Source organism: Chiloscyllium plagiosum, unplaced genomic scaffold, assembly GCF_037043375.1.
Source record: "Chiloscyllium plagiosum isolate Xiang-an unplaced genomic scaffold, Cpla_swu_hap1 HiC_scaffold_1, whole genome shotgun sequence".
NCBI lineage: Eukaryota > Metazoa > Chordata > Chondrichthyes > Orectolobiformes > Hemiscylliidae > Chiloscyllium > Chiloscyllium plagiosum.
Window position 1 is genome coordinate 127,595,456 of NW_028270139.1, and position 23,303 is coordinate 127,618,758.

General features: G+C 41.7%; 1 protein-coding gene across 3 annotated transcripts in view; it reads right to left on the reverse strand.

The window, feature by feature from the left end:
- Positions 1–21,318, reverse strand: part of cunh18orf54 (chromosome unknown C18orf54 homolog) — a 49,042-nt gene extending 27,724 nt beyond the window's left edge. Inside the window, exons 1-3 of one of the 3 annotated variants that reach the window (XM_087990604.1) lie at positions 12,633–12,945; positions 5,861–5,987; positions 1,200–1,513 (exon numbers count right to left, since the gene is read on the reverse strand). In XM_087990604.1, coding sequence (XP_087846730.1) covers positions 1,200–1,491 — 292 coding nt within the window. In that variant the 5' untranslated portion in view covers positions 1,492–1,513; positions 5,861–5,987; positions 12,633–12,945. Of the gene's footprint in view, positions 1–1,199; positions 1,514–5,860; positions 5,988–12,632; positions 12,946–21,179 lie in introns of those variants that run through there. The other 2 variants (XM_087990608.1, XM_043721299.2) reach the window with 2 other exon arrangements.
- Positions 21,319–23,303: the final 1,985 nt, after the last annotated feature.

Consider the following 23,303-nt stretch of genomic DNA (forward strand, 5'->3'; position numbering starts at 1 on the left):
CACATTAGGGAGATTTAAACAATCCTTAGATAAGCACATGGATGATTTTGAGATAGTGTAGGGGGACGAGCTGAGAATAGTTCACAGGTTGACGCGACATTGAAGGCCGAAGGGCCTGTTCTGCACTGTACTGTTCTATGTTCAATGTTCGATGCACAGGTACTTAATTTTTTCTCATGTGCATTTGGGTGTCCTGAGGTTGTGAAAGGCACTATTTAAATGCAACAATTTTCTATCTTATATCTACATATAAAAAAAGGAAAAATAGAGCAGCAGTAGATATTCTCAGGTCCTGTCAAAAATTAAAACTTAATTAAAGCATCCCCATATCAATGATCATAAAGTTTGTATCAGCAAATGAAGAGATAGCCTAAAAATGCTAAAGTCCATTCTTAGAAGTAAATAAAAAAATTTAAGAGTGTTAAATGAAGTATAGTGCTCAAATGTGGAAAGTCACTGAACCATACAGACTAGTGATCTGATAATTCACTTCCGCAAGTTAGCTGAACACAACCACGGGAGCAAGAGATTGACAAAACCAGTATTTCTAGCTTCTTAAGTTAGTCAGCTTTGCACTTCTGATCACTGCATAGCAACCCACATTGGATACTGCACACAAGTGCATGAGAGTTACCACTGTTGGTCACATGGTAAAACGGTAAAACTGCCTAGACCAAAGCAAATTACAGAGGAACCTCGATTATCCGGCATTTGATTAACTGAATTTCGGATGATCCGAACAAGATTGCAAAGTCCAGATGCTTGGCTAACAATGTTATCCGGAATAGGCCCCGCCCTGCCCATGTCCTTCGGGTAATCGGGGTTCCTATGTACTGCAGATTCTGCAAATCTGAAATAAAGACAGAAAATGCTGAAAGTAATCAGATTTGGCAGCACCCGCTGAGAAAAAAGCCAGGTCAACCATTCATATCATGGTTAAATCTTGTTTCTCATTCCACAGATGATGCCAGACTGGAGTATTTTCAGCATTTTCATTTCTGGCAAAACCTTTTTGCCGACAGAGTTAAGCTCTGGACAATGAAAAGCATCTCTTCCCTACAGAAGGACACCTCCACAAGAGTCAATGTCTTTGGAGAGATTGGCTTTTCTCAGTAATAAAAACAAAACTTTGAACTTTGAAAGTTCAGACTCAAAGCAGTTTTGTCCCGCATTGGTGGAGGAAAGTCTAATGTCCTTACCCTCTTTCTTGCAGTCCAGAGAAGTAGGAGAGGGTTTGGAAATGCTCCTGAAATGCAGTTTGTTTGCACCTCTCCGGGTGGACGATGACTTTTCAAAGTTGTCAATGTAAGCTTCCAAGGCCTGAGATGCTGATTGGTACGTTTTACCTCCATAGAGGACAGAGCTGTGAAAGTGACTGGTGCCATAAGAGTGATCCAAACTGTTCAGATGGCCAGCACTGGTCAATAATCCAGGTACTGCAGATTCACGGGATTGGAAATCCACTCTGTCATTCATGCCAATCACCGACATCACATCTTTGCCTTTATCTCATCTTAAGGCAAAAAAAAACAGCATATGAAATGCTCTTCTATTTTCAAAAGATTTTCAGCAAATTAGATTAGATTAGAGTTCCCACGCGGTCCAACCAGCCCACATCGACCCTCCGAAGAGCAACCCACCCAGACCCATCTCCCTAACACTATGGGCAATTTAACATGGCCAATTCACCTGACTTGCACATCATTGGACTGTGCGAGGAAACCAGAGCACTCTGAGGAAACCCACGCAGGCATGAGGAAAATGTGCAAACTCCACAGAGACAGTTGCCCGAGGCTGGAATCGAACATGGGATCCTGGTGCTGCGAGGCAGCTGTGCTAACCACTGAGCCACCGTGGCGCCCTGTATTTGAGAAGATGCATTAATCACACTGGGACAAGGAAGAGTGGACCATGAGTGGGTAGCTCTGTAAAACAGACAAATGTGAAGTCTGAGTCGAGGGGAATGGAGTGGGTGATCATTTTGAAGATAGTTGATGGGTCAAGGGGAAAAACAAGCCATGGTGAGTTGAACAGATTACCCTTAAGCGGTGGAATCGGGGCACTATAAGCAGATATCTATGACATGGTTGAGTAAAGTAGATGTACTATAGCCAAGTTTGCAGATGAAACAAAAATAAGTGAGCAGGCATGTGGTGAGGATGACACAAGGAATCTGCAGGGGGATATAGAAAGGTTATATGAATGGGCAAAAAATTGGCAAATAGAGTGCAAAGTGGGAAAATGGAAAGATATGCAATTTGACAGGAAGCATAGAGGAGCTGAATGTTACTTAAGTAAAGAAAGCTTCAGCAAAGAGGGATCTGGGTTCCTCATGTGAAAATCACAAAAGCTAGCATTCAAGTTTAATGGGTGAGTGTAAAGTTAAATAGAATGTTGACCTTTATTTCAAAGAGAATGTGTCATTAAAATAGGGAGATTTGTTAAAACTGTACAAGGCACCAGTCAGACCACAGCTGAAATACTGTGAACAGTTCTGGGCCACTATCTAAGGAAAAATACAGTGGTATTGAAGACAGTCCAGAGAAGATTCACTTGGTCAATACCAGGTACAAAGGGACTGTCTCATGAGGAGAGGTTGAATGGACTGGGCCTGTATTCATTGCAGTTTAGAAGAATGAGATGTCACCATATTGAAACATACAAGATTCTTAGGGGACTTGACAAGGTAGGTGCAGAAAGGTTTCTTCCCTTTGTGGTAGATTCTGCAACTAGAGGACATACTCTCAGAAAAAGGGGTGTCATTTTAAGATGAGGAAGAATTTCTTCCTTCATACAGTAGTGAATCTGTGGAATTTGGTACCTCAAAGTGCTGTAGAAGCTGGATCGTTCAATATATTCAAGGCTGAGACAGATTTTCAATCAATGATAAATCAAGGGTTACAGGGAAAGGCAGGAAAGTGGTGCTGAGGATTATCAGATCAAACATGATATCATTGAACGGTGGAGACTCAATGGGTTCAGTGGCCAATTTCTGCTCCAATGGTCTTATGGAGCTAGAGTAAGCAAACATGGGATTGCTTGGTAATTCAAGGTTCTTGGTGGGAATATGAGTATACATTGTTTAGGGATGTGATAGTAACAGTTCTCCAATAATGACAGTGACATTAAAAGATCTAAGTAAAAGATAGGATCCAGTCAGCAACACTCCCAGTTAAAGGAGACAGCCCCAGCCCAGCCTACTTCAGTCCAGTAACGTGGATGCGCTAAATATCAGAGGAGCCAACTTTTTAAGCTGTACACAGTGATTATCTGTCTGCTCAGATGGAATTGCAACACTTTAAAACAAAACTTGATGAGTACTCCTTGTACCACCAAAAACAACTGAACTAATCATTCATTTCACTTGCTGTGTGGGATTGTGCAGTGAAAATTGTGTTCAATTTTTTTCTCATGATTTTAATAGCTTCTCAGTGGATATGGCAAGATTGCCACTGTATATTTTTCACAGAAGATGTTGCATGTTTATGGATAATGGAGTGACACAGTTAATATCAAAACAATTATAGCTTATAAAATTGCTCAAGTCCCACTATCAATATCTCAAAGTTTAGCATTCATCAGAAACTCAACTGGATCAGCCACATAAACATCATGGCTAGCCATACAGGTCAGAAGCTGTGTAGTCAGTGGCCTATCTCCTGATTCCTCAAAACCCCTCTGCTGTGCACCAGTATGATGCTATGTTCCTTCCTTGCCTGAGTGACTGCAGCTCCAACAGTAGTTGGAGTTCAACACTATTCAGGACAAAGCAGTCCTCTTGATTGGCAGCCCATGTGCTTCCTCCTCTATTAGGGCACTCTCTCCAGAATACACTGCATCAATTCACAAAGGCTCTTTAGGTTGCAACCCCAGAACCTGCAAAATTAACCACATATAAAGTCAAGGCATAGCAGCACCACTGATTCCAAATCTCACACCATCCCAACTTGGACACGCATCATCATTCCTTCCTGAAGCTGGTTCAAATCCGAGAACATGGGCATAGGAATACGGGGACCTGAGGAGGCCATTCAGCCCCTCCATTCAATGAGATCATGGCTGATCTGTGGACGAACTCCATATACCTGACCTTGGCCCATGTCCCTTAATACCTTGGCTTAACAAAAACATTATCTGCCTCAGATTTAAAATTAACAACTGATCCAGCATCCACTGCCATTTGTGGAAGAGAGTTCTAAACCTCTACCATCCTTTGTGTGTAGAAGTGCCTTCTAACATTTCCCCTGAACGGTCTGGCCTTAATTCTCAAACTACATCCCTCGTTCTAGAATCCTCAACCAGTGGAAAGAGTTTATCTTTATCTACCCTGTCTTTCCTTTTATTACTTTGTATACTTTGATCAGATCACCCCTTTAACTTGTACTCACTAACTAATAGTATGTAAGAGACATTTCCCCACCCTCAGTTCATTCAAGCTTTACTCCCAGCAGCTACTGAAGCAGAGGATGAAACAGCATTTTAATGGAACTGAGTAAATATTTGAAAGCGATATGAATAAAGACCAGAGAAATAGTATTAGCTTCTGTCAATATTGTAATTTCTATAATTTGTCTTGGTTCTGTGCCATAATTAAGTGTTTCAAATGGATCCATTTCCTCTTTTAACCTTCTCTTTATCTCAAGTTTTTAATAAGAACACCTATCTCCATGATTCCCCCTTGTTGCCTTCATTTGTTGAAAACTGATTACAATTACCAGTAACCAACTCTTTCATCACCTTTGAAGTCCACCTTTTGTCCTTCAGGTGTCGATAGCTATTTTGAAATTAATTTGATATTTCTGAACCAGTAATTTCTCTCAACTAGTCTAGCCAATTATTTCCTCAACCTTTCAAAGGCAGCCTCGTTTAAAATCAACATTTTAATTTATGGCCTAACCTTTCTTGCCTTATAGTGTATTCAATTGTGAAACAGTCACCATTCCAAAGATGTCTCCATGCCACCATATGCCAACTATTCCTATAACAAAATTAAATGTTGCTTCCTTATATGGTTAAAGACAAGTTGTTTCGTGTAAGTATCTTCATCGCATTCAATGAATCTGTACTCTGTTAAAATACATGTATAGTTTGTATTTCCCAAACTCGATGCAAGATAAAATATCCTAGCCTTACAGCATTATTGTATTTTTCTCACACAACTCTGTTATCTGCCTGTACTTGTACTTCTCAAAGTCATCAGCCTGGACCATATTTTGACTCATTGCCTATGATGATTGGCACTTTCAGTTACTTTCAGTCTATCTTGCTGAAAATAGCACCCAGATAGTGAGAACGAGGAACAGAAGTAGGCCACTCAGCTCCTCGAACATGTTCTGCTGTTCATCAAGATTGGATTTATGGCTTTAATTCAATTTAATTTAATTGCCCTCTGCAAGTGCTTCCCACGAGGGCGGCACGGTGGCTCAGTGGTTAGCACTGTTAGCGCCAGGGACCTGGGTTCAATTCCAGCCTCGGGCAACTGTCTGTGTGGAGTTTGCACATTCTCCCTGTGTTTGCGTGGGTTTCCTCCGGATGCTCCGGTTTCCTCCCACAGTGCAAAGATGTGCTGGTTAGGTGAATTGACCATGCTAAATTGCCCATTGTGTTCAGGGATGTGTAGGCTAGGTGCATTAGTCAGGGGTAAATATAGGATAGGGGAATAGGTCTGGGTGAGTTATTTCTCGGAGGGTCGGTGTGGATTTGTTGGGCCGAAGGGCCTGTTTTCACTGTAGGGAATCTAATCTAATCTAACAGAAATGCTGATTTCTTGGTAATACAGAATCCATACGAAGCAGCTACAGATTTAATTTTAAAATTGTTTAAAAAACCTGAAGCAACAATGCAAAACAAAATCAGTTACATTTGCTGGAAATAAATGCATGACATCATGTGATGTTCTGACCATCAAATGCCAAGCAACATCCAGGCACATACTTCAGTGGAATCCCAGAATTCGGCAGTCAGTTCCCACTTTATGAGTCAGTGACCTTGAGAAAAGGTAGAGAAAACACTCAAAGAAAAGGAAATAAATCATCTTGAAACAATTCCCTGATCTAATAATCAGTCCCCTCATGCGCCCAGTTTCAGCACCAGATCCTGAATGGCTCAGACTAACCACATGCTGCCCCTGCTCATCTCCTCCCTCTAAGCTGGCTGATTATGCTGAGAGAAAATAGTGAATCATGAACTTAATATTTATCGTAAGCCTGTGTTCTTGTTTAATTTTAATCTCTCCATCTTGAATTAGAGGGGAATGTTAGCATCAATGCCATTTCATCTTCCTTCGTCTAGTCTGTTTCTGTACAACACTTCGAAGGCTTGCACTGGTCATTTACATTTTTTAACCTGCCAGTCTTGAAATCCAACCCACTCTCGTGCAGTTGAATACTTTTACATTTGATTTCTCTTTGTCAATTTCCTTAACTGTTTTAAATCTAATTATATTGCAATCACCCTTTCTCAAATGTCCCACGATTGCAACAAGCCGTATTTCATTCTATAGAACTAGTCCCCACACTTCCTTATTGATTGGGAAACAGTGCTCAACATATTTCATTGCACATTATTCTTTTTGTCCTTTATACTGATTATTAGAATAAATGAAGTTCCCCATTATTACCTATCCACAGTGTTTTATCTTTCTGCAATTTGCCTACAAACTTGTTCCTTTATCTCCTTCCTAATATTTACTGACCTGTGACACATTTACATTTCCTCAACTCTAACCAAGTGTATTCAGCTATTTAATCTTCAAGATCAAGCAACTCAAACCTGAGCATCCATAAACCACCAACAGCAACAGATTCATACTCCCAACACAATCTGCAACCAGCATATCACCAAGGCTCCTAAGACAACACATTTGAAACTCACTATCACTTTCATCATAAGGACAAAGGCAACAGATACATGAGAACACCATCACCACCCAAAAGATCCCCTCCAAGCCCTCACCATCCTGACTTGGAAATATATTGCCAATCCTTCAGTATAACTAGTCAAAATACTCAGGATGGTATTGGACCTCAAGAAAGAGACTTTGTGGAGTGCCTCAGAGATAGATTCTTAGAGCAGCTGGTGCTGGAGCTGACCAGGGAGAAGGCAATTCTGGATCTGGTATTGTGTAACGAACCAGAATTGGTCAGTGACCTCGAAGTGAAGGAGCCAGTGGGAAGTAGTGACCATAATACATTAAGCTTCAATCTGCAATTTGAGAGGGAGAGGGTACAGTCGGAAGTGACAGTACTTCTGTTGAATAAAGGGAACTATGGAGCTATGAGGGAGGAGCTGGCCAAAGTTCAAAGATGCAATACCTTAGCAGGGATGACCGTGGAGGAACAATGGCGGATATTTCTGTGTATAATGCAGAAGTTGCAGGATCAGTTCATTCCTAAAAGGAAGAAAGATCCTAGGAGGAGGCATGGGCGGCCATGGCTGACGAGGGAAGTTAAGAAACATATAAAGTTAAAAGAGAAAAAGTATAACATAGCAAAGATAAGTTGGAAAACTGAGGACTGGGAAGCTTTTAAAGAGCAACAGAAGATTACTAAGAAGGAAATACGCAGAGGAAAAATGAGGTACGAAGGTAAATTGGCCAATAATATTAAGGAGGATAGTAAAAGCTTTTTTAGGTATGTGCAAGGCAAAAAAATGGTTAAGACTAAAATTGGGCCCTTGAAGACAGAAACAGGGGAATATACTACGGGGAACAAAGAAATGGCAGAGGAATTAAATGGGTACTTCAGATCTGTGTTCACTGGGGAAGACACAAAGCAATCTCCCTGAGGTAACAGTGGCTGAAGGACCTGAACTTAAGGGAATTAATATTTGCCAGGATTTGGTGGTGGAGAGACTGTTAGGTCTGAAGGTTGATAAGTCTCCAGGGCCTGATGGTCTGCATCCCAGGGTACTGAAGGAGTGGTTCGGGAAATCGTGGATGTGTTGGTGATTATTTTCCAGAGTTCGATAGATTCGGGGTCGGTTCCTGAGGATTGGAGGGTGGCTAATGTTATACCACTTTTTAAGAAAGGTGGGAGAGAGAAAGCAGGAAATTATAGACCAGTTAGTCTGACCTCAGTGGTGGGAAAGATGCTGGAGTCTATTATAAAGGAAAAAATTACGGCACATCTGGATAGTAGTAACAGGATAGGACAGAGTCAGCATGGATTTATGAAGGGGAAATCATGCTTGACTAATCTTCTTGAATTTTTTGAGGATGTAACTCTGAAGATGGACGAGGGAGATCCAGTAGATGTAGTGTACCTGGACTTTCAGAAAGCTTTTGATAAAGTCCCACACAGGAGGTTAGTGAGTAAAATTAGGGCGCATGGTATTGGGGGCAAAGTACTAGATTGGATTGAAAATTGGTTGGCTGATAGGAAACAAAGGGTAGTGATAAACGGCTCCATTTCGGAATGGCAGGCAGTGACCAGTGGGGTACCGCAGGGATCTGTGCTGGGACCGCAGCTTTTTACAATATATGTTAATGATATAGAAGATGGTATCAGCAATAACATTAGCAAATTTGCTGATGATACTAAGCTGGGTGGCAGGGTGAAATGTGATTAGAATGTTAGGAGATTACAGGGTGACCTGGACAAGTTAGGTGAGTGGGCAGATGCATGGCAGATGCAGTTTAATGTGGATAAATGTATGGTTATCCACTTTGGTGGCAAGAACAGGAAGGCAGATTACTATCTCAATGGAATCAGTTTAGGTAAAGGGGCAGTACAGAGAGATCTGGGTGTTCTTGTACACCAGTCAATGAAGGCAAGCATGCAGGTACAGCAGGTAGTGAAGAAGGCTAATAGCATACTGGCCTTCATAACAAGAGGAATTGAGAATAGAAGCAAAGAGGTGCTTCTGCAACTGTACAGGGCCCTGGTGAGACCACACCTGGAGTATTGCGTGCAGTTCTAGTCTCCAAATTTGAGGAAAGACATTCTGGCTATTGAGGGAGTGCAGCGTAGGTTCACGAGGTCAATTCCTGGAATGGCGGGATTACCTTACACTGAAAGACTGAAGCGACTGGTTTTGTATACCCTTGAGTTTAGAAGACTGAGAGGGGATCTGATTGAGACGTATAAGATTATGAAAGGATTGGACACTCTGGCAGCAGGAAATATGTTTCCGCTGATGGGTGAGTGCCGAACCAGAGGACACAGCTTAAAAATACGGGGTAGACCATTTAGGACAGAGATGAGGAGAAACTTCTTCACCCAGAGAGTGGTGGCTGTGTGGAATGCTCTGCCCCAGAGGGCAGTGGAGGCCCAGTCTCTGGATGCATTTAAGAAAGAGTTGGATAGAGCTCTCAAAGATAGTGGAATCAAGGGTTAAGGAGATAAGGCAGGAAGAGGATACTGATTAGGAATGATCAGCCATGATCATGTTGAATAGCGGTGCAGGCTCGGAGGGCTAAATGGCCTACTCCTGCACCTATTGTCTATTGTCTATTGCAATTTCCATCCTATCAAATTTGTGGGTCTACCACAATATTTCAAAGAACTAGGAGAAATAAGCAAAATAATGTACAATTCAGAAACAGGAGGGAACGGATAGTGGGAATACAAGCCACATTGAGGTGGCCTATAAAGGTTAAAATCAAAGTAGCTCACCACCACTATTCCAAGGCCTTCTCAGCATGGCAATAAATGCTGGCTCAGCCAGCAAAGCCCAGAGATCACGAGTGAATAAAAAGTAAATTGAGTACTAAGAGGCACCTTGATGTTTCTGAGGACAGCGTGAAACAGACTGACATGCTAGAACAGGTTGATGTTAGGGAGTATGTGCTGAAAATTTTGAATAAGGATAGATAATCTCCTGGGCCAGATGAGATATATCCTAGAATACTACAGGAAGCGAGGGAAGAGATTGCTGCACCTTGGCGATGATCTGTGTCCTCACCGTCCACTGGAGTAGTGCCAGATGATTGGAGGGTGGCAAATGTTATTCCTTTGTTTAAGGAAGGGAATAGCGATAATCCTGGGAATTACAGACCAGTCAGTCTTACGTCAGTGGTGCGCAAAGTATTGGGGAGGATTCTGAGAGACAGGTTTTATGATTACTTGGAAAACCATAGTTTGATTAGAGATAGTCAGCATGGCTTTGGGGGAGGGGGGTTGGGCAAACCTTACTGAATTCTTTGAGGAAGTGAGAAAACACGTTGATGAAGATAGAGCAGTGGATGTGGTGTGGATGGATTTTAGCAAGGCCTTTGATTAGAGTTCCCCATGGTAGATTCATATACAAAGTAAGGAGGCATGGGATACGGCGGACTCTGACTGTCTGGATACAGAATTGGTTGGCCCATAGAAGACAGAGGGTCGTGTTAGATGCAAAGTATTAAGCCTGGAGCGTGGTGACCTATGTTGTTCTGCAGGAGTCGGTTCTGGGACCTCTGCTCTTCGTGATATTTATAAATAACTTTGATGGAAGGGTGGGTCAGCAAGCTTGCCGATGATGCGAAGGTTGGTGGAGTGGTAGATAGTGTGGAAGGCTGATGTAGGTTGCAACAGGACATTGACACGATACAGAACTGGGCTGATAAGTGGCATACAGAGTTCAACCTAGAAAAATGTGAAGTTATTCACTTTGGAAGGTGAATGTGAATGCAGAATATAGGGTTAACGGCAGGATTCTTGGCAGTGTAGAAGAACAGAGAGATCTTGGGGTCCACGTCCATAGATCTCTCAAAGTTGCCACCCAAGTTGATAGGCTTGTTAAGAAGGCATATGGTGTGTTGGCTTTCATTAGCAGGGGGATTAAGTTTGAGATGTGAGGTTACGCTGCAGTCTATAGAGCCCTGGCTAGTTCACACTTGGAATACTGTGTTCAATTCTGGTTGCCTCATTCTCGGAAAGATGTGGAGAATGCAGAGGAGATTTACCAGGATGCTGCCTGGACTGGAGGGCAGGTCTTATGAAGAAAGATTGAGGGAGCTAAGGCTTTTCTCATTGAAGTGAAGAAAGGTGAGAGTTGACTTGACAGAGGTGTACAAAATGTTGACAGGCATAGAGACAGTGGATCGCCAGAGATTTTTTTCCCATGGTGGAAATGTCTATCATGAGGGGGGATAATTTTCAGGTAAATGGAGGAAGGTTTAGGGGAAATGTCAGAGCCAGGTTCTTTACCCAGAGAGCACTGGGTCTGTGGAATGCATTGCTAGCGGTGGCAGTAGAGTCAGATATAACCAACTCCTCTCCACTGTTCTACTATCCTGGTTAGATGATGGCCAGGATTTTAGTTCTCATTCCTCTCCTGGTTTGATTCAGTTTTCTGATGCTATGATCATAAGTCCACATGGTTACTTGAGCTTATAGTTCAGTAAGAGAACTTTCTCAATTCCAGTTACAGAAACGGACTCTCCACCCATCTATGTCTTGTTATTTCCACTATCTGATCTCTCCTATTCCAGAATTAATCATTTTATTCCTTGTTTCTCCCAGTTCTTTGTGTAAATGTAATATTTCATGCTTTCACCTTCCTGTAGAATTAAACCCTCCCTTGATGTACAAGTCTGCCTCCCTCCAATGGAATTGGTTTTATCTCTGATGAGGTGCTACCATTTCATCTTGTGCAGATCCATCCTAGCCTAGTTACCTAATCCAATATTTACCTCTCTTATATGACAGCACAAACATAAACACAAGGTGTCAGGACAAATGGATAAACAGGTTAAGGTGTCATATGATATACTTGTCTTTATTAGCCAAGGCACAGAGTTTAAGAGCAGGGAGGATAAGCTTAAACTGTATAAAAAGTAGGTTAGGCCATAGCAGGAGTACTGTGTGGGGTTCTGGAATGCACATTATTGAGGGGAGGTGATAACACTGGAGAGAGTGCAGAGGTGATTTACCAGGATGTTGCCTGGGCTGGAAAGTTTCAGTTATGATGACAGAATGGACAGACTGGGAGTGTTTTCCTTGGAACAAGGAGATTGAGAGGAGTCATGATTGAGATGTATAAAATGAGGGGCATAATTAGGATTGACAGGAAGATATTTTCCCATTCATGGAGGAACCAATTACAGACGGTGTAGATTTACAGCAAGGGGCAGAAGATGTAAGGAAAAATAATTTTTCACCCAGAAGGTTGTGGGATTCTGGAACTCAATGCCTGTTAAGGATGGTAGAGGCAGAAATCTTCATAATATGTAAAAAGTATTTAAATATATACTTGTCATGCCAAGGCATACAAGTTTATAAGCCAAGTGACGGGAAATAGTTAGGTGGTTGTTTTTGACAGACATTGATTTGATGGGCTGTCAGCCTCTGACAAAGAGCCAAAGTCAGAGCAATGCAGTATTGGAGTTCACCAGGGAAGAAATGTACATCTAAAATAAAAAAGTCACTAAATGTCTGTTACTATAATTAGCATGAACTTAACAAAACAAGATATACGATATAATACCGCGTGCAATAAATTTAAATGTGTAAGAGATGAGATGAGAAGCAAGCTACATATCCAATTAAAAGGCCAGAATCAAAAGAGCAGTGATTTGATTGGAGATTTTTGAATCTAAAAGGCAAGTACTTTAAGGTAATAACTTTTTAAAGAAATTACACATTATCTCTCCACAAAAATGCAGTGGAATTCCGGAGCTTCAAACGGATAAAAGCGGCTGCATTGATTACCTGTGAAGACATGAATCCTGCAACAGTTTGCTGAGGGAGAGTCTGCAACCAGCCATTAACCCTGAGAGGCAGAACCAGGAGGGAACTTACAAACATCACTCACTACCACTGCTCCTTCACAGATTTGTCCCGGATCCGATCACCGCTCTTCCCCCGGTACTCCCAGCCCCCGTCCTCTCTCTCTCCCTAGGTCAGTCAATCAGCCAGCGACTAGGAGAGTCAGTCTCTCCCTTTCTCTTTACCTCTCTCCTTCCCCCAGCCCGGGTCTGGGTCTGTGTCTGTGCCTCTCTCCTTCCCCCAACCCGGGTCTGTGCCTCTCTCTCTCTCTGTCTGCTCCAAACACAAACTTCCGCTTCAACAATTGTTACAGTTGGATCACAATGCGCCTGCGCCCCCGCCTGTAACAGAAGCTCAATGCAAAGTCCTCACCTTCCACTGGAGTCACTCTCACCATCCACATCCTCACCTGCCCTCAATCTCACCATCCACATCCTCACCTGCCCTCAATCTCACCATCCACATCCTCACCTGCCCTCAATCTCACCATCCACATCCTCACCTGCCCTCAATCTCACCATCCACATCCTCACCTGCCCTCAATCTCACCATCCACATTCTCCATGTCCACATACCACCCTGTTCTCGGGCTTGCTGCTGTGCTCCGTCGAACTCTACGCAAGTTGGAAGAATGCCTCATTTTCTGATGGGGTGCCCAATGGCCTTCAGGACTCAGTATCAAATTCAATAATTTTGGGGCCTTTTCATCACATGGGGCGGCTACCACAACCAACCTATTGTCAGCCACTAACGGTCCCCATTAGCTCCCACTGATTTCCCCCAGGCTGATCTTTACCCATTCCTTTGCCCAACTGTGTTTCTCTCTCTCTGGGATCCATCTCCACCTATCATTTATCCCTCCCAGCCCATCTTCAATTCTGAAGAAGGGTCACTGGATCCAAAATGTTAATTTTGCTTTCTCTCTGCAGAACTAGCTGAGTTTTTCCAATTATTTCTGTTTGTGTTTCTGATTTCCAGCACCCTCAATTTTTTTGGGTCTTGTTTTCTATATACCAATCAGTTGTTTTGTTAGGCAAGAACAACCAAATACCTCCCTGCTTTATGTACTGAATTCCTTGAGTAACTCACTCTGGCAGACTATTGTAAGTGTCACTCCCTAAGACAGTCAATTCTGGCACACTAATCACAGTCCTGGAGATGATCAATTTCTGCAAGCAAGTTGCACTCCTTGAGACACTCAACGCCAGCACTTTATTTTAACTCCCATTCCCTGAGGAGCTCAACTCCAGCACTCTATTGTGAGTTGCACATCTTGAGATGCACAATTTCTGTGGCTTATTGTAACTCCTTTAGGATCTCAACACAGCACTCTCGAGATACTCAATTTCTATGATCTATTGTAAGTCAAACTCCTTGTGACATTCACCTCTATTTTTTTTTAAGTGCACGAATCTTTATTCAAATTCCACCACCAGGAAGATAGGCAAACACCCGAGTGGCCAGTGACATCTTCTGTTTATATTTTTTTCTTTTTTAGTGCTTATTTTTTCCCCAGCACCCATGGTGTGTGTGTGCAGGTGTAAGACACAGTGAAAGACACAAAGTGCACGAATCTTTATTCAAATTCCACCACCAGGAAGATAGGAAAACATCCGGGTGGCCAGTGACAAACACTGCCCTTCACATCAAAGGGCAGTGCTGTGTGATCAAAAACAGTGAAGGGGAGGGTAGGGACTAAATCAAAATAGAGTTGGAGGGAGAAATAATGCACTCCACTCCCTGCGGCGTCCACCTCTCCCTGAACAACTTCAGCGTGTTGGTCGACACCGCGTGCTCCTTCTCCAAGGACACCCGGGCCCTAACGTAACCGCGGAAGAGGGGCAGGCAGTCGGGACATTCACCTCTATTGTGAGTTACACTCCTTAAGGAGTGCAAGTCTGCAATTTATTCTAGTCAGAGTTCATACAGCACAGAAACAGACCAGTTCAACCAGTCTATGTCAAACATAATCCTAAATTAAGATAATCCCACCTGCCTGCTCCTGGGCCATATCCCTCTAAACCTTTCCTATTCATGTACTTATCTAAGTGTAACTGTGTAAACTGTACCTGCATTCACCATTTCCTCAATGTTCATTCCACACGTGAACCATGGCTCTGTGTAAAAACTTTGTCTTTTTTTAAGTCTCTCTCCTCTCACCTTAAAACCATGTGCCCTAGTCACACTCCTTAAGATGTTTAATTTCTGTGATTTATTGTGAGTCACACTCTATTGCAAGTTACAGTCCTCGAGACACTCAATTTCTGCGATCTATTGTAAGTCTGGGAGATGGGTCCAGTGTAGTGTAGACTATCGGATCCAGTGTCGTTTGGGGTGTCTGATGCCAGGAATGATGTTGGGTCCCGGGACAAAGGGGTAGATGTCAGCTTCTAGGGGCAGGAATGTTATGTATCTAGGAGGCATCAAGTTATGTAAAGATATATAAGGCATCAGGGCAGGTATAGTTAGGAGTGAGTGAGGTTATTATATGCTTTGTTTAATGGTTATTCAAGAGTTAGACTAGGTCTAACATTTTCTGAGCAACTAAGTTATTTAATTTTATCCAAACAATCAGAAGCCTCCGACTCTTACGGAGACTTTTGAAGAGTTCCAGGTGTAGGGGAATTGCACCGAGAAAAATTAAAATTTTTGGCAATTCCTTTGGAGTGTGCCAAGATGGGGATTCTGCCGGGTCCCCAGGCCTAACTCTTCTCTACATTGGAATAATGGCTGTCTGGCCATTTGAAAACCTGTCCCCAAATTTCCAAGGAGCAGAACGTGTGTTTTTCTGATTCTCCAGGGAGGCTAGGGAGATGCAGATTGAGACACTTGCCTGTGCTGGAAAATGTGAAAGTGTTAACCAGAATGAGTGAATTTAAGGCACTGTGCATGCAAGAGAATTCTGCAATTGAAGGGCGGTTAGGGAGGCATTATGCCCTGGCAACTACTGAGCTAAGAGGACGTGAGCTCGTTTTTCAGCAGACAATACTCCAGCTGCTTGTGTGTTTGGCCACAAAGAAAAATAATTTTTTCTTTTCACTTCCACCTACCATGAGACATAAAAGAGAATGTGAAGTTTAAATGATTTGTGGAAATTAAAAATTAAGTTGAAAGCAGTGCAGTAACTTGGAATGCTGTTGATAACATATACACATTTGATAGTTTTGCCCTGTTCTTTGTGTGTTTCTGCCTGTTTGTACCAGGGAAGCTCTCTGTGGTCTGGTCTTATACATTTCAAAGCTGTTGGTATTTAATGTGAGTGAGACATCTCTGTACAAAATTGGAGTAAAATTGGCCTACAAATAATGCACGATAAAATCTTTCAGTTGTTCAAAAGCAATTGTTTCATTTGATGTGAATGGGATTTCAAGGGCTACCGCCCTGCAATGTAGAGTGCAATAAAATTTGACACTTTACATAGATTGAAAAATGTGAGGTCGTTTGATGAAAATGCAAACAGCCCCTTATTCTTCACCTTTGTAGCTATAAGAGTTTGTTATCAGCAATTTAAAAAAATTTTGTGAAGCAAAAATTTCAGGAACTATGTGTAAGCGTGAGAAAACTTCCAATAATGTTAAATGGGTGTGAGTGAGCATACCTCTCTTGATTTAGTGTCTTGGAAGGTTAAGTTGTGAATCTTTGCACTTTGTGTAGAAGCTTACAGGCTTCCTTTTGTTTGTGCTAAATAGATTAAGGTTCTATTTGGGAATTAATCTTGTTGCATTTCAGAAGTTTGAAGAAAAGACAACAAATAACGAAACTTGTGTGAAAGCGTTGTTTGAATTAGAATTCTTATAATGTGGAAACAGGCCCTTCATCCCAACAAGTCTACACCGATCCTCTGAAGAGTAACTCACCCAGACCCATCCGCTATCCTATATTTACCCCTGACTAATAACCTACACTATGGGCAATTTAGCTTGGCCAATTCACCAAACCTGCACATCTTTGGATTGTGGGAGGGAACCGGAGAACCCAGAGAAAACCCACACAGACACAGGGAGAATGTACAAATTCCACACGGACAGTCACCCAAGGCTGGAATCGAACCCGAGTTCCAGGTACTGTGAGGCACCACTGAGCCACTGTGCTGCCCTCAAATCCCTAGTGTGGAAAGAATACAGCTAGTTTGTTTGTGGGTCCAAGTCCATTTTCTTGGCAAACCATAACACTGGTCTTCTTTGTTGATCAAAATCCATCCAACTCAGCCTCAATATGGCTTCCACTGCTCCTTGACAATGCGATTTCTACGGACATGCAGCCCTCAAGGAAAAAAAAGGTTTCTCCTCGTTTGAAGCCTTAATGGGAGGTAACCAGTTTTTAAACAAAATCGCTGCATATTATGTTCAAGCTTATCCAATCCAATTTCATCTGATGGTGGACTGATGGTTTAATGGGTCTTACTCAAGTAAGCATTCTTCAAATCAGTACAGATGCTATCAACCTATACAATATAAGGGGTTTTTGCATGGAAGCTGAAATATTCCCGAACCAAATGGGCTACATTTTCATTTCAGGGTTGGTAATAATAATACTCATAATTTCCAGGTCCTGACCTGGTCACTACATCTGTGTTCACACGACCCCGTGCTCAAATGTAATTGTCATAATTGGGACAGAGGTGAGCTCAGTGTCCAGTGCGTAACACTGGTGGAAGCTGTTGTACACACTAGGGGAAAATGCAAATGGCAGCCATACTGGAGCCTTGTAATGAGGACACTGATACTCAAAAGACGAGTAGCACCATCAAATACAAAAACGGCCAAATGGTCAAAAACAAGGTAATGAGCAAAATCTGGCACAATACCTCACAGATTCCAAAACATTTCAACATTGTTAAAGAAACTCTAAATTTCTGACCGTATCAACCCAATAGCTGTGCACACTTTGGATTCAGTGGTTTACAAACATAAAATTATCTTTCCACCCATTATTTGTGCTCCTCAAGGAGTTTAACAAGCCATCAGTTATTAGTAGGTGGTAAACAGGCTTCTGACTCCCTCCTTGCAAACTCCATTTTGAAAATGGAGCATATCCTAGGGATACCGATGTGCCTTATAGAAGTGCTATTTCCAAGAACGCCTACTCTTGTTTCAGCCCTTATTGTCAATTGAAAGTTGTATTGAACATTTCAGTTTCTATTTAGGCAGTGTCTTCTAGCGGTGAGCTACTAAATTGCTCTAAACAAATTGTTCTAAAACCCTGTTATACAAATCAGACTTGCAATATTAGTCATTTTTCAATTCAGTAAATATCTCTAATTCACAGGCAATTGATGACTATTGAGTCACAATTTATGAAAACGCTTCCTCCACATTACCTGTTCCCACACTGACAGAAATTCATCCTGTTCTAATATATTTATCCAAACATACTTCAAAATTCAATCATGCATAGTGCTAATAAACAATATATGATCCTCACTCATGAAAAGGTACTAAGAAATTGGGAAAATATCATTTTGATTATGAAGCCTGTTCTTTCCAATTGAACTTTGCATTTACAAAGTACACCATAGTGGGCATTACTTCAAACCAATCCCCTGAGGAAGGAGAATAACTACAGGTAAAACTTGCAAGCCTTGTGAAAATTCTCTATCTCCCAAAGGCAATTAAGTGAAATGCCAAGCTCTCATTCCAACATTTGAATCTACATTATTTAATCCTGACTAGACAGATTCCACAAATGACATTTCCATGGTCTCCGAAGTGCGGGGACTATACCATGGAACTGACTATTTGATCTGTCACTACATTTTCTATTCTTAGTTTAATTTCATCCAACTTTCTTTCAAGCTGTTAATAAAACATTGCACTAACTGCTTTTGATAAGAGAACTGTTCGCATGAGTGGGCACAGGAGAAGATTTTCAATGCAGTGTCACATTTAGGATGGCACAATGGCTCAATGGTTAGAATTGCTGCTTCATAGCGCCAGGGACCTGGGTTTGACTCCAGCCTTGGGTGACTGTCTTTGTGGATTTTGCACATGTTTGTGTGGGTTTCTGCTGGGTGCAGAGGTGCTTAGGTGGATTGACCATGGAAAATTGTTCAAAGTGTCCAGGGAAGTGCAGGCTAAGTGGATTAGTCATGGTGAAATGTAGGATTATGAGAATGGATACGTGGGTATGGAGTCTGGGTGGGATGTCCTTCAGAGGGTCAGTACAGAGTCAATGGGCCAAGAGGCCATTTTCTGCACCGTAGGGACATGCATTTTGATGAGCATGGACCAGTTTGGGCCAAAAGCCTGTGCTGTAGGATTCTATGACTATTCAGGGGTTTTCAAATTTGAGTTCATCTCCATTAATTCCAAATGTATTTCTGCAGTTAGACTTTAAAGGCATTTGGTATTAAGTCTCTCTTTTTGATGATGCTCACAAATGAAAAAGTATCTCCAGAGTTTCCTGATCTGTTTAAGATGTTGCCTGACTGAGTGCACATGCTTAGTGGTATGAAATGAAGGAATATTATAGTCACTGTCTGGAACCTCAAACATAACAAATCTAGTTTGACACATCTGTGCAGTGCTGAGAGGGTGCTGTACTGCCACAGGGATGGAAACCTTTGGATGAGAAATTAAACTAACAACCCACCTTCCCTCCCAGGTAGCCGTAAAAGACCAGATAGCACTGTTTTGTTGAAGATTTTTTCTTCCCAAGTATCCTGGGAAGTTTTAGTTCTGAGAACTAAAACAGATATTTCGGTCATTATCATAATGCTATTTGTGAGAGTTTACTGCATGAAAATTGGTTACTGTGTTTCCCACATTCCAACAATGACTACATGTACACTTCAAATGAGCTTCATTTGCTGCAAAGCATTCTAGGATATCAATAGATTGTAGAAGATGTTAAATAAATAAAGGTCTTGATTTCCTCAATCAACAAAACAAATGGCACAGTCAATAAAAATCCAGCTAAAAGCCAGTAAATATATATGTACCCCATTGGCAGTTTGTATCTATTTTGAGACTTCAACTGATTTGGGCTCGAAGGGATTTTGTTTTAATTGGTGCTAAATTATTAATATAAGGAGTAATTTACAAAAGATAATCTCTGAGAGATAACATGACATTTAGAATGTTGATTCAAATCATTTAGTGGGACTCCAGATGGAATAGCTGCCAAATTGTGTAAAATCTTATCTCAGCTTCAGACAATGGTTTGCTTTCAGTCATGCATTGCATGTGAGTGTCAATGGCAAGGCCAACAATTAATTGGCTATGACTAATTTCGTTTGAGAAAGTGATAATGAATTGTTGAACTGCTGTCGCCCATGTGGTGTAACTATTCCCTCAGTGCTATGAGATAGGGAGTTCAGCATTTTGATTCATTGAAAGATTAATCTAGTGTGACTAGGAGGGAAACTTGTAGGTGTTGGTGTCCTATGCATTTCCTCCCCTTGTTGTCTTAGGCGGTAGCAGTCATGGGATTGGAAGGATCTTTTGAAGAAATGTTGACAAATTGCTACAGTGTGACTTGTGAGTGATTCTGGCCAATTGTGCACCAGTGATGGAGGAAACAAATGTTTAAAATGGTGAATTGTTGCATTCCAATGTACATTCATGGCAAACGCTTCAGAGTTTGGTGCGCCAATAAATTACAGCAGGGGAATAATTTAAACAGACAATGTTAGTGCTGTGAGCTTCACTGCAACAAGAAGGTTTGTATTATTTGAACACTCCCAATGACCTATTCAAAGAGAATTTTAATTTATGACATTGTTGTTTAGCCAATGAGTGTGTGTCTTTGAGGGGACATAAGTTAACTGATGATAGCCCTTGTCCCCAAGAAAACAGGATGGGTGAGTGAAGTATTGGTATGACAAGTATGAGCTGCCAGCAAAGTGAGCATAGACAGATGTATGGATGATCACATATCCAGTTGCACATTCAATCATGCTTAATGAATTAGGAGCAAGAGGATGCCCCCGGTTCCCTGAGCTTGCTGATAAAATACAAGTCCATTATCATTCATAGAGGCAACACGCTTTCTCTGTAAGAGTCAACATGGCAGTGTGTGTGTGTCACTGCTGGTACCTTGAACCTGCAGGTAACCTGCAGCAGGCTTAAACCCTTGAGTCCTACCTTTCCAATTCTACTTGTCCATGAACAGCACAATGGAATTCTTTGCTATACCATGAACAGCAGAGTTACTGATGTTGCTGAGATCCCAACTGTTGCGACCTGGAAGGGGCTAACAGTGAATAAATGCAGTGCTAACCAGGGAGATGGACTTATTATAAAGCATGATATCCTGAACGATTCTAAAGCATGATATTCTGCAATGGTTAGACTGGCCAGAGGGCATTTATCAGTTTCTGTGAATATTTCACAAAACACCAGCTAACAGCATGTAAATCCCATCAAAATGTAGTGACAACCATGAAGCCCCCTTATGTGAAAGAAATATAATGGAGCAGAAGGGAATATCTGGAACAGGGAGCAGTTACTTTGTTAATGTTAAATTACACATTTAAAAGTTTTCACTCACCTCATCACCAGGAAAGGTATGGCCACAGCTTGTACATTCACAAGTGCACTTCTACATATTACTTTTATCTCTTGCAACCTCTCGCCTCAAGAGAAATAATTTGTGGGAGGCAACTCAGGTCTGTGAAGTGCAGCCTTCTTATGTGTTACTACTGTCCAAGCTGCAGAAAACAACTCTGGACACATACAAAATAAAAACCACAAGAACTGCAGATGCTGTAAATCAGACACAAAAATAGAAATTGCTGGAAAAGCTCTGGCAGCATCTGTGGAGAGAAATCAGAGTTTTGGGTCAGGTGACCCTTGTCATTATTTCCAGTTGCATTGTTACAAATGGCATAAAATGTGATCCTTTAAAAACAAAGTCGATCATGAACTAACAGCAAAGTGCCTGCCAAATTGTTGCAGCAATTTAAAGTAAAACAAAGCTGGAAATAATAATTTTTCTCTCTGTATCTATGTGAGATGTGGCTTCATTTCGGAAAGTAGGAATAATTCATTTTTATTCACTGTTGTTCAAATCACATTGCACAAACATTTTGACATATATCGCATGGTTTGGTCATAGGAGTCTTACATTGACAGCTGTTGTCCTGCCAAATGCCAGTGGCAATAACACAAATTACAAATGAGAAACACCAACTGTTCACACAAATAATAGTTTTGAGTCAAGACTAAAGGATTTCATCTGAACGCCAGCGAAATGGCAAGGTACGTCCATGCTATCACAGTGGGTGACAATGTATCATAGTAAATCGTGATTTGATTAAAACAGATAAGATCCTGAGGGGTCTTGACAGGGTGGATGTGGAAAGCATATTTCCTGAAACCTAGAACCACAGTCCACTGTTTAAAAATAAGGAGTTGTCATTAGGAGGAAGAAATGTGGAAAGGCAACAGTGGGAGGAGATTTGTGAGTGAGAGGAGTGGATAGGTGCCTTGTTGATGGAAGACGTGACTCCAGAATGGTACTTTGCCTCCTGGGTGCCAGGTAAAGGATGTCACAGAATGGCTGCAGGACATTCCAATAGAGGGAGGAGAGAGTGTATATACAGACAATGAGCAAAACTAATGTCATTTATAAAAAATACCGTGCAAGGATTGTAACAAACACATTGGACAAACAGGCAGAAAACTAGCCACCAGGATACATGAACACCAACTAGCCACAAAAAGACATGACACTCTCTCACTAGTATCCTCACATACGGATGAGGAAGGACACCACTTCGACTGGGACAACACATCCATCCTAGGACAAGCCAAATAAAGACATGCATGAGAATTCCTAGAAGCATAGCTTTCCCACCGGAACTCTATCAACAAACACATCGAGTTAGACCCCCACCTACCACCCCCTGAGAAAAGGAACAGGAAGTTACTTCACCACAGGAAATAACATCACCACAGGAAATAACATCACCAACCCAAAGAAACCCAAACATATAAATAGAAAGCAGGAATTTTCAGCATTGCTTTGCATGAGGCCCACTGAAGATGTTACCTAGTAAGGTAACAAAATGTCTGGAAATGAACCTTTCAGCTCATGAGCAAATCGACATCCAAGACTCTAGAGAGTTAGGTAGGACTTCAAAGACTATAATCTCCAGTTTACTTCCGATGCTACAGTAGCAAGTACAGGAATAGGACAGAATAGATGAATATGTGGCTGGAGATGGGGCTTTAGGTTCTTGAGGCATTGGGATCATTTCTGGGGAAGGTGGGACGTGTAAAGTTGGGCAGGTTAGATCTGAACAGGAACATGACCAACATCCTCATAGGCAGTTTGTTATTGGAATAGTTTTAAAACAGATAGGCAGGGGAAAAGGATCCTGCCAAGCAGTTCACGGGGAAAAGAAGCTGAGAGGACTTAGCAGCCTTACATTTGGATAAATCTGCAGACCCAGATGAGATGAGATCCAGGCTGCAGAGAGAGGCAAGAGAGGTGGAATCATGAACCCTGGCATAATTTTCAAACCCTCTCTGCAGACTGGTCAGCTCGAAAAAGCAGTGACAAATGGAATTCAATCCAAAAAAGTGTTAGGAAATGCCCTAATGGAGGGATACTAAGGCAAGGGATTATACTATGAATGGTGGAACTCTGGAAAGTACTGAAGATCTGTAA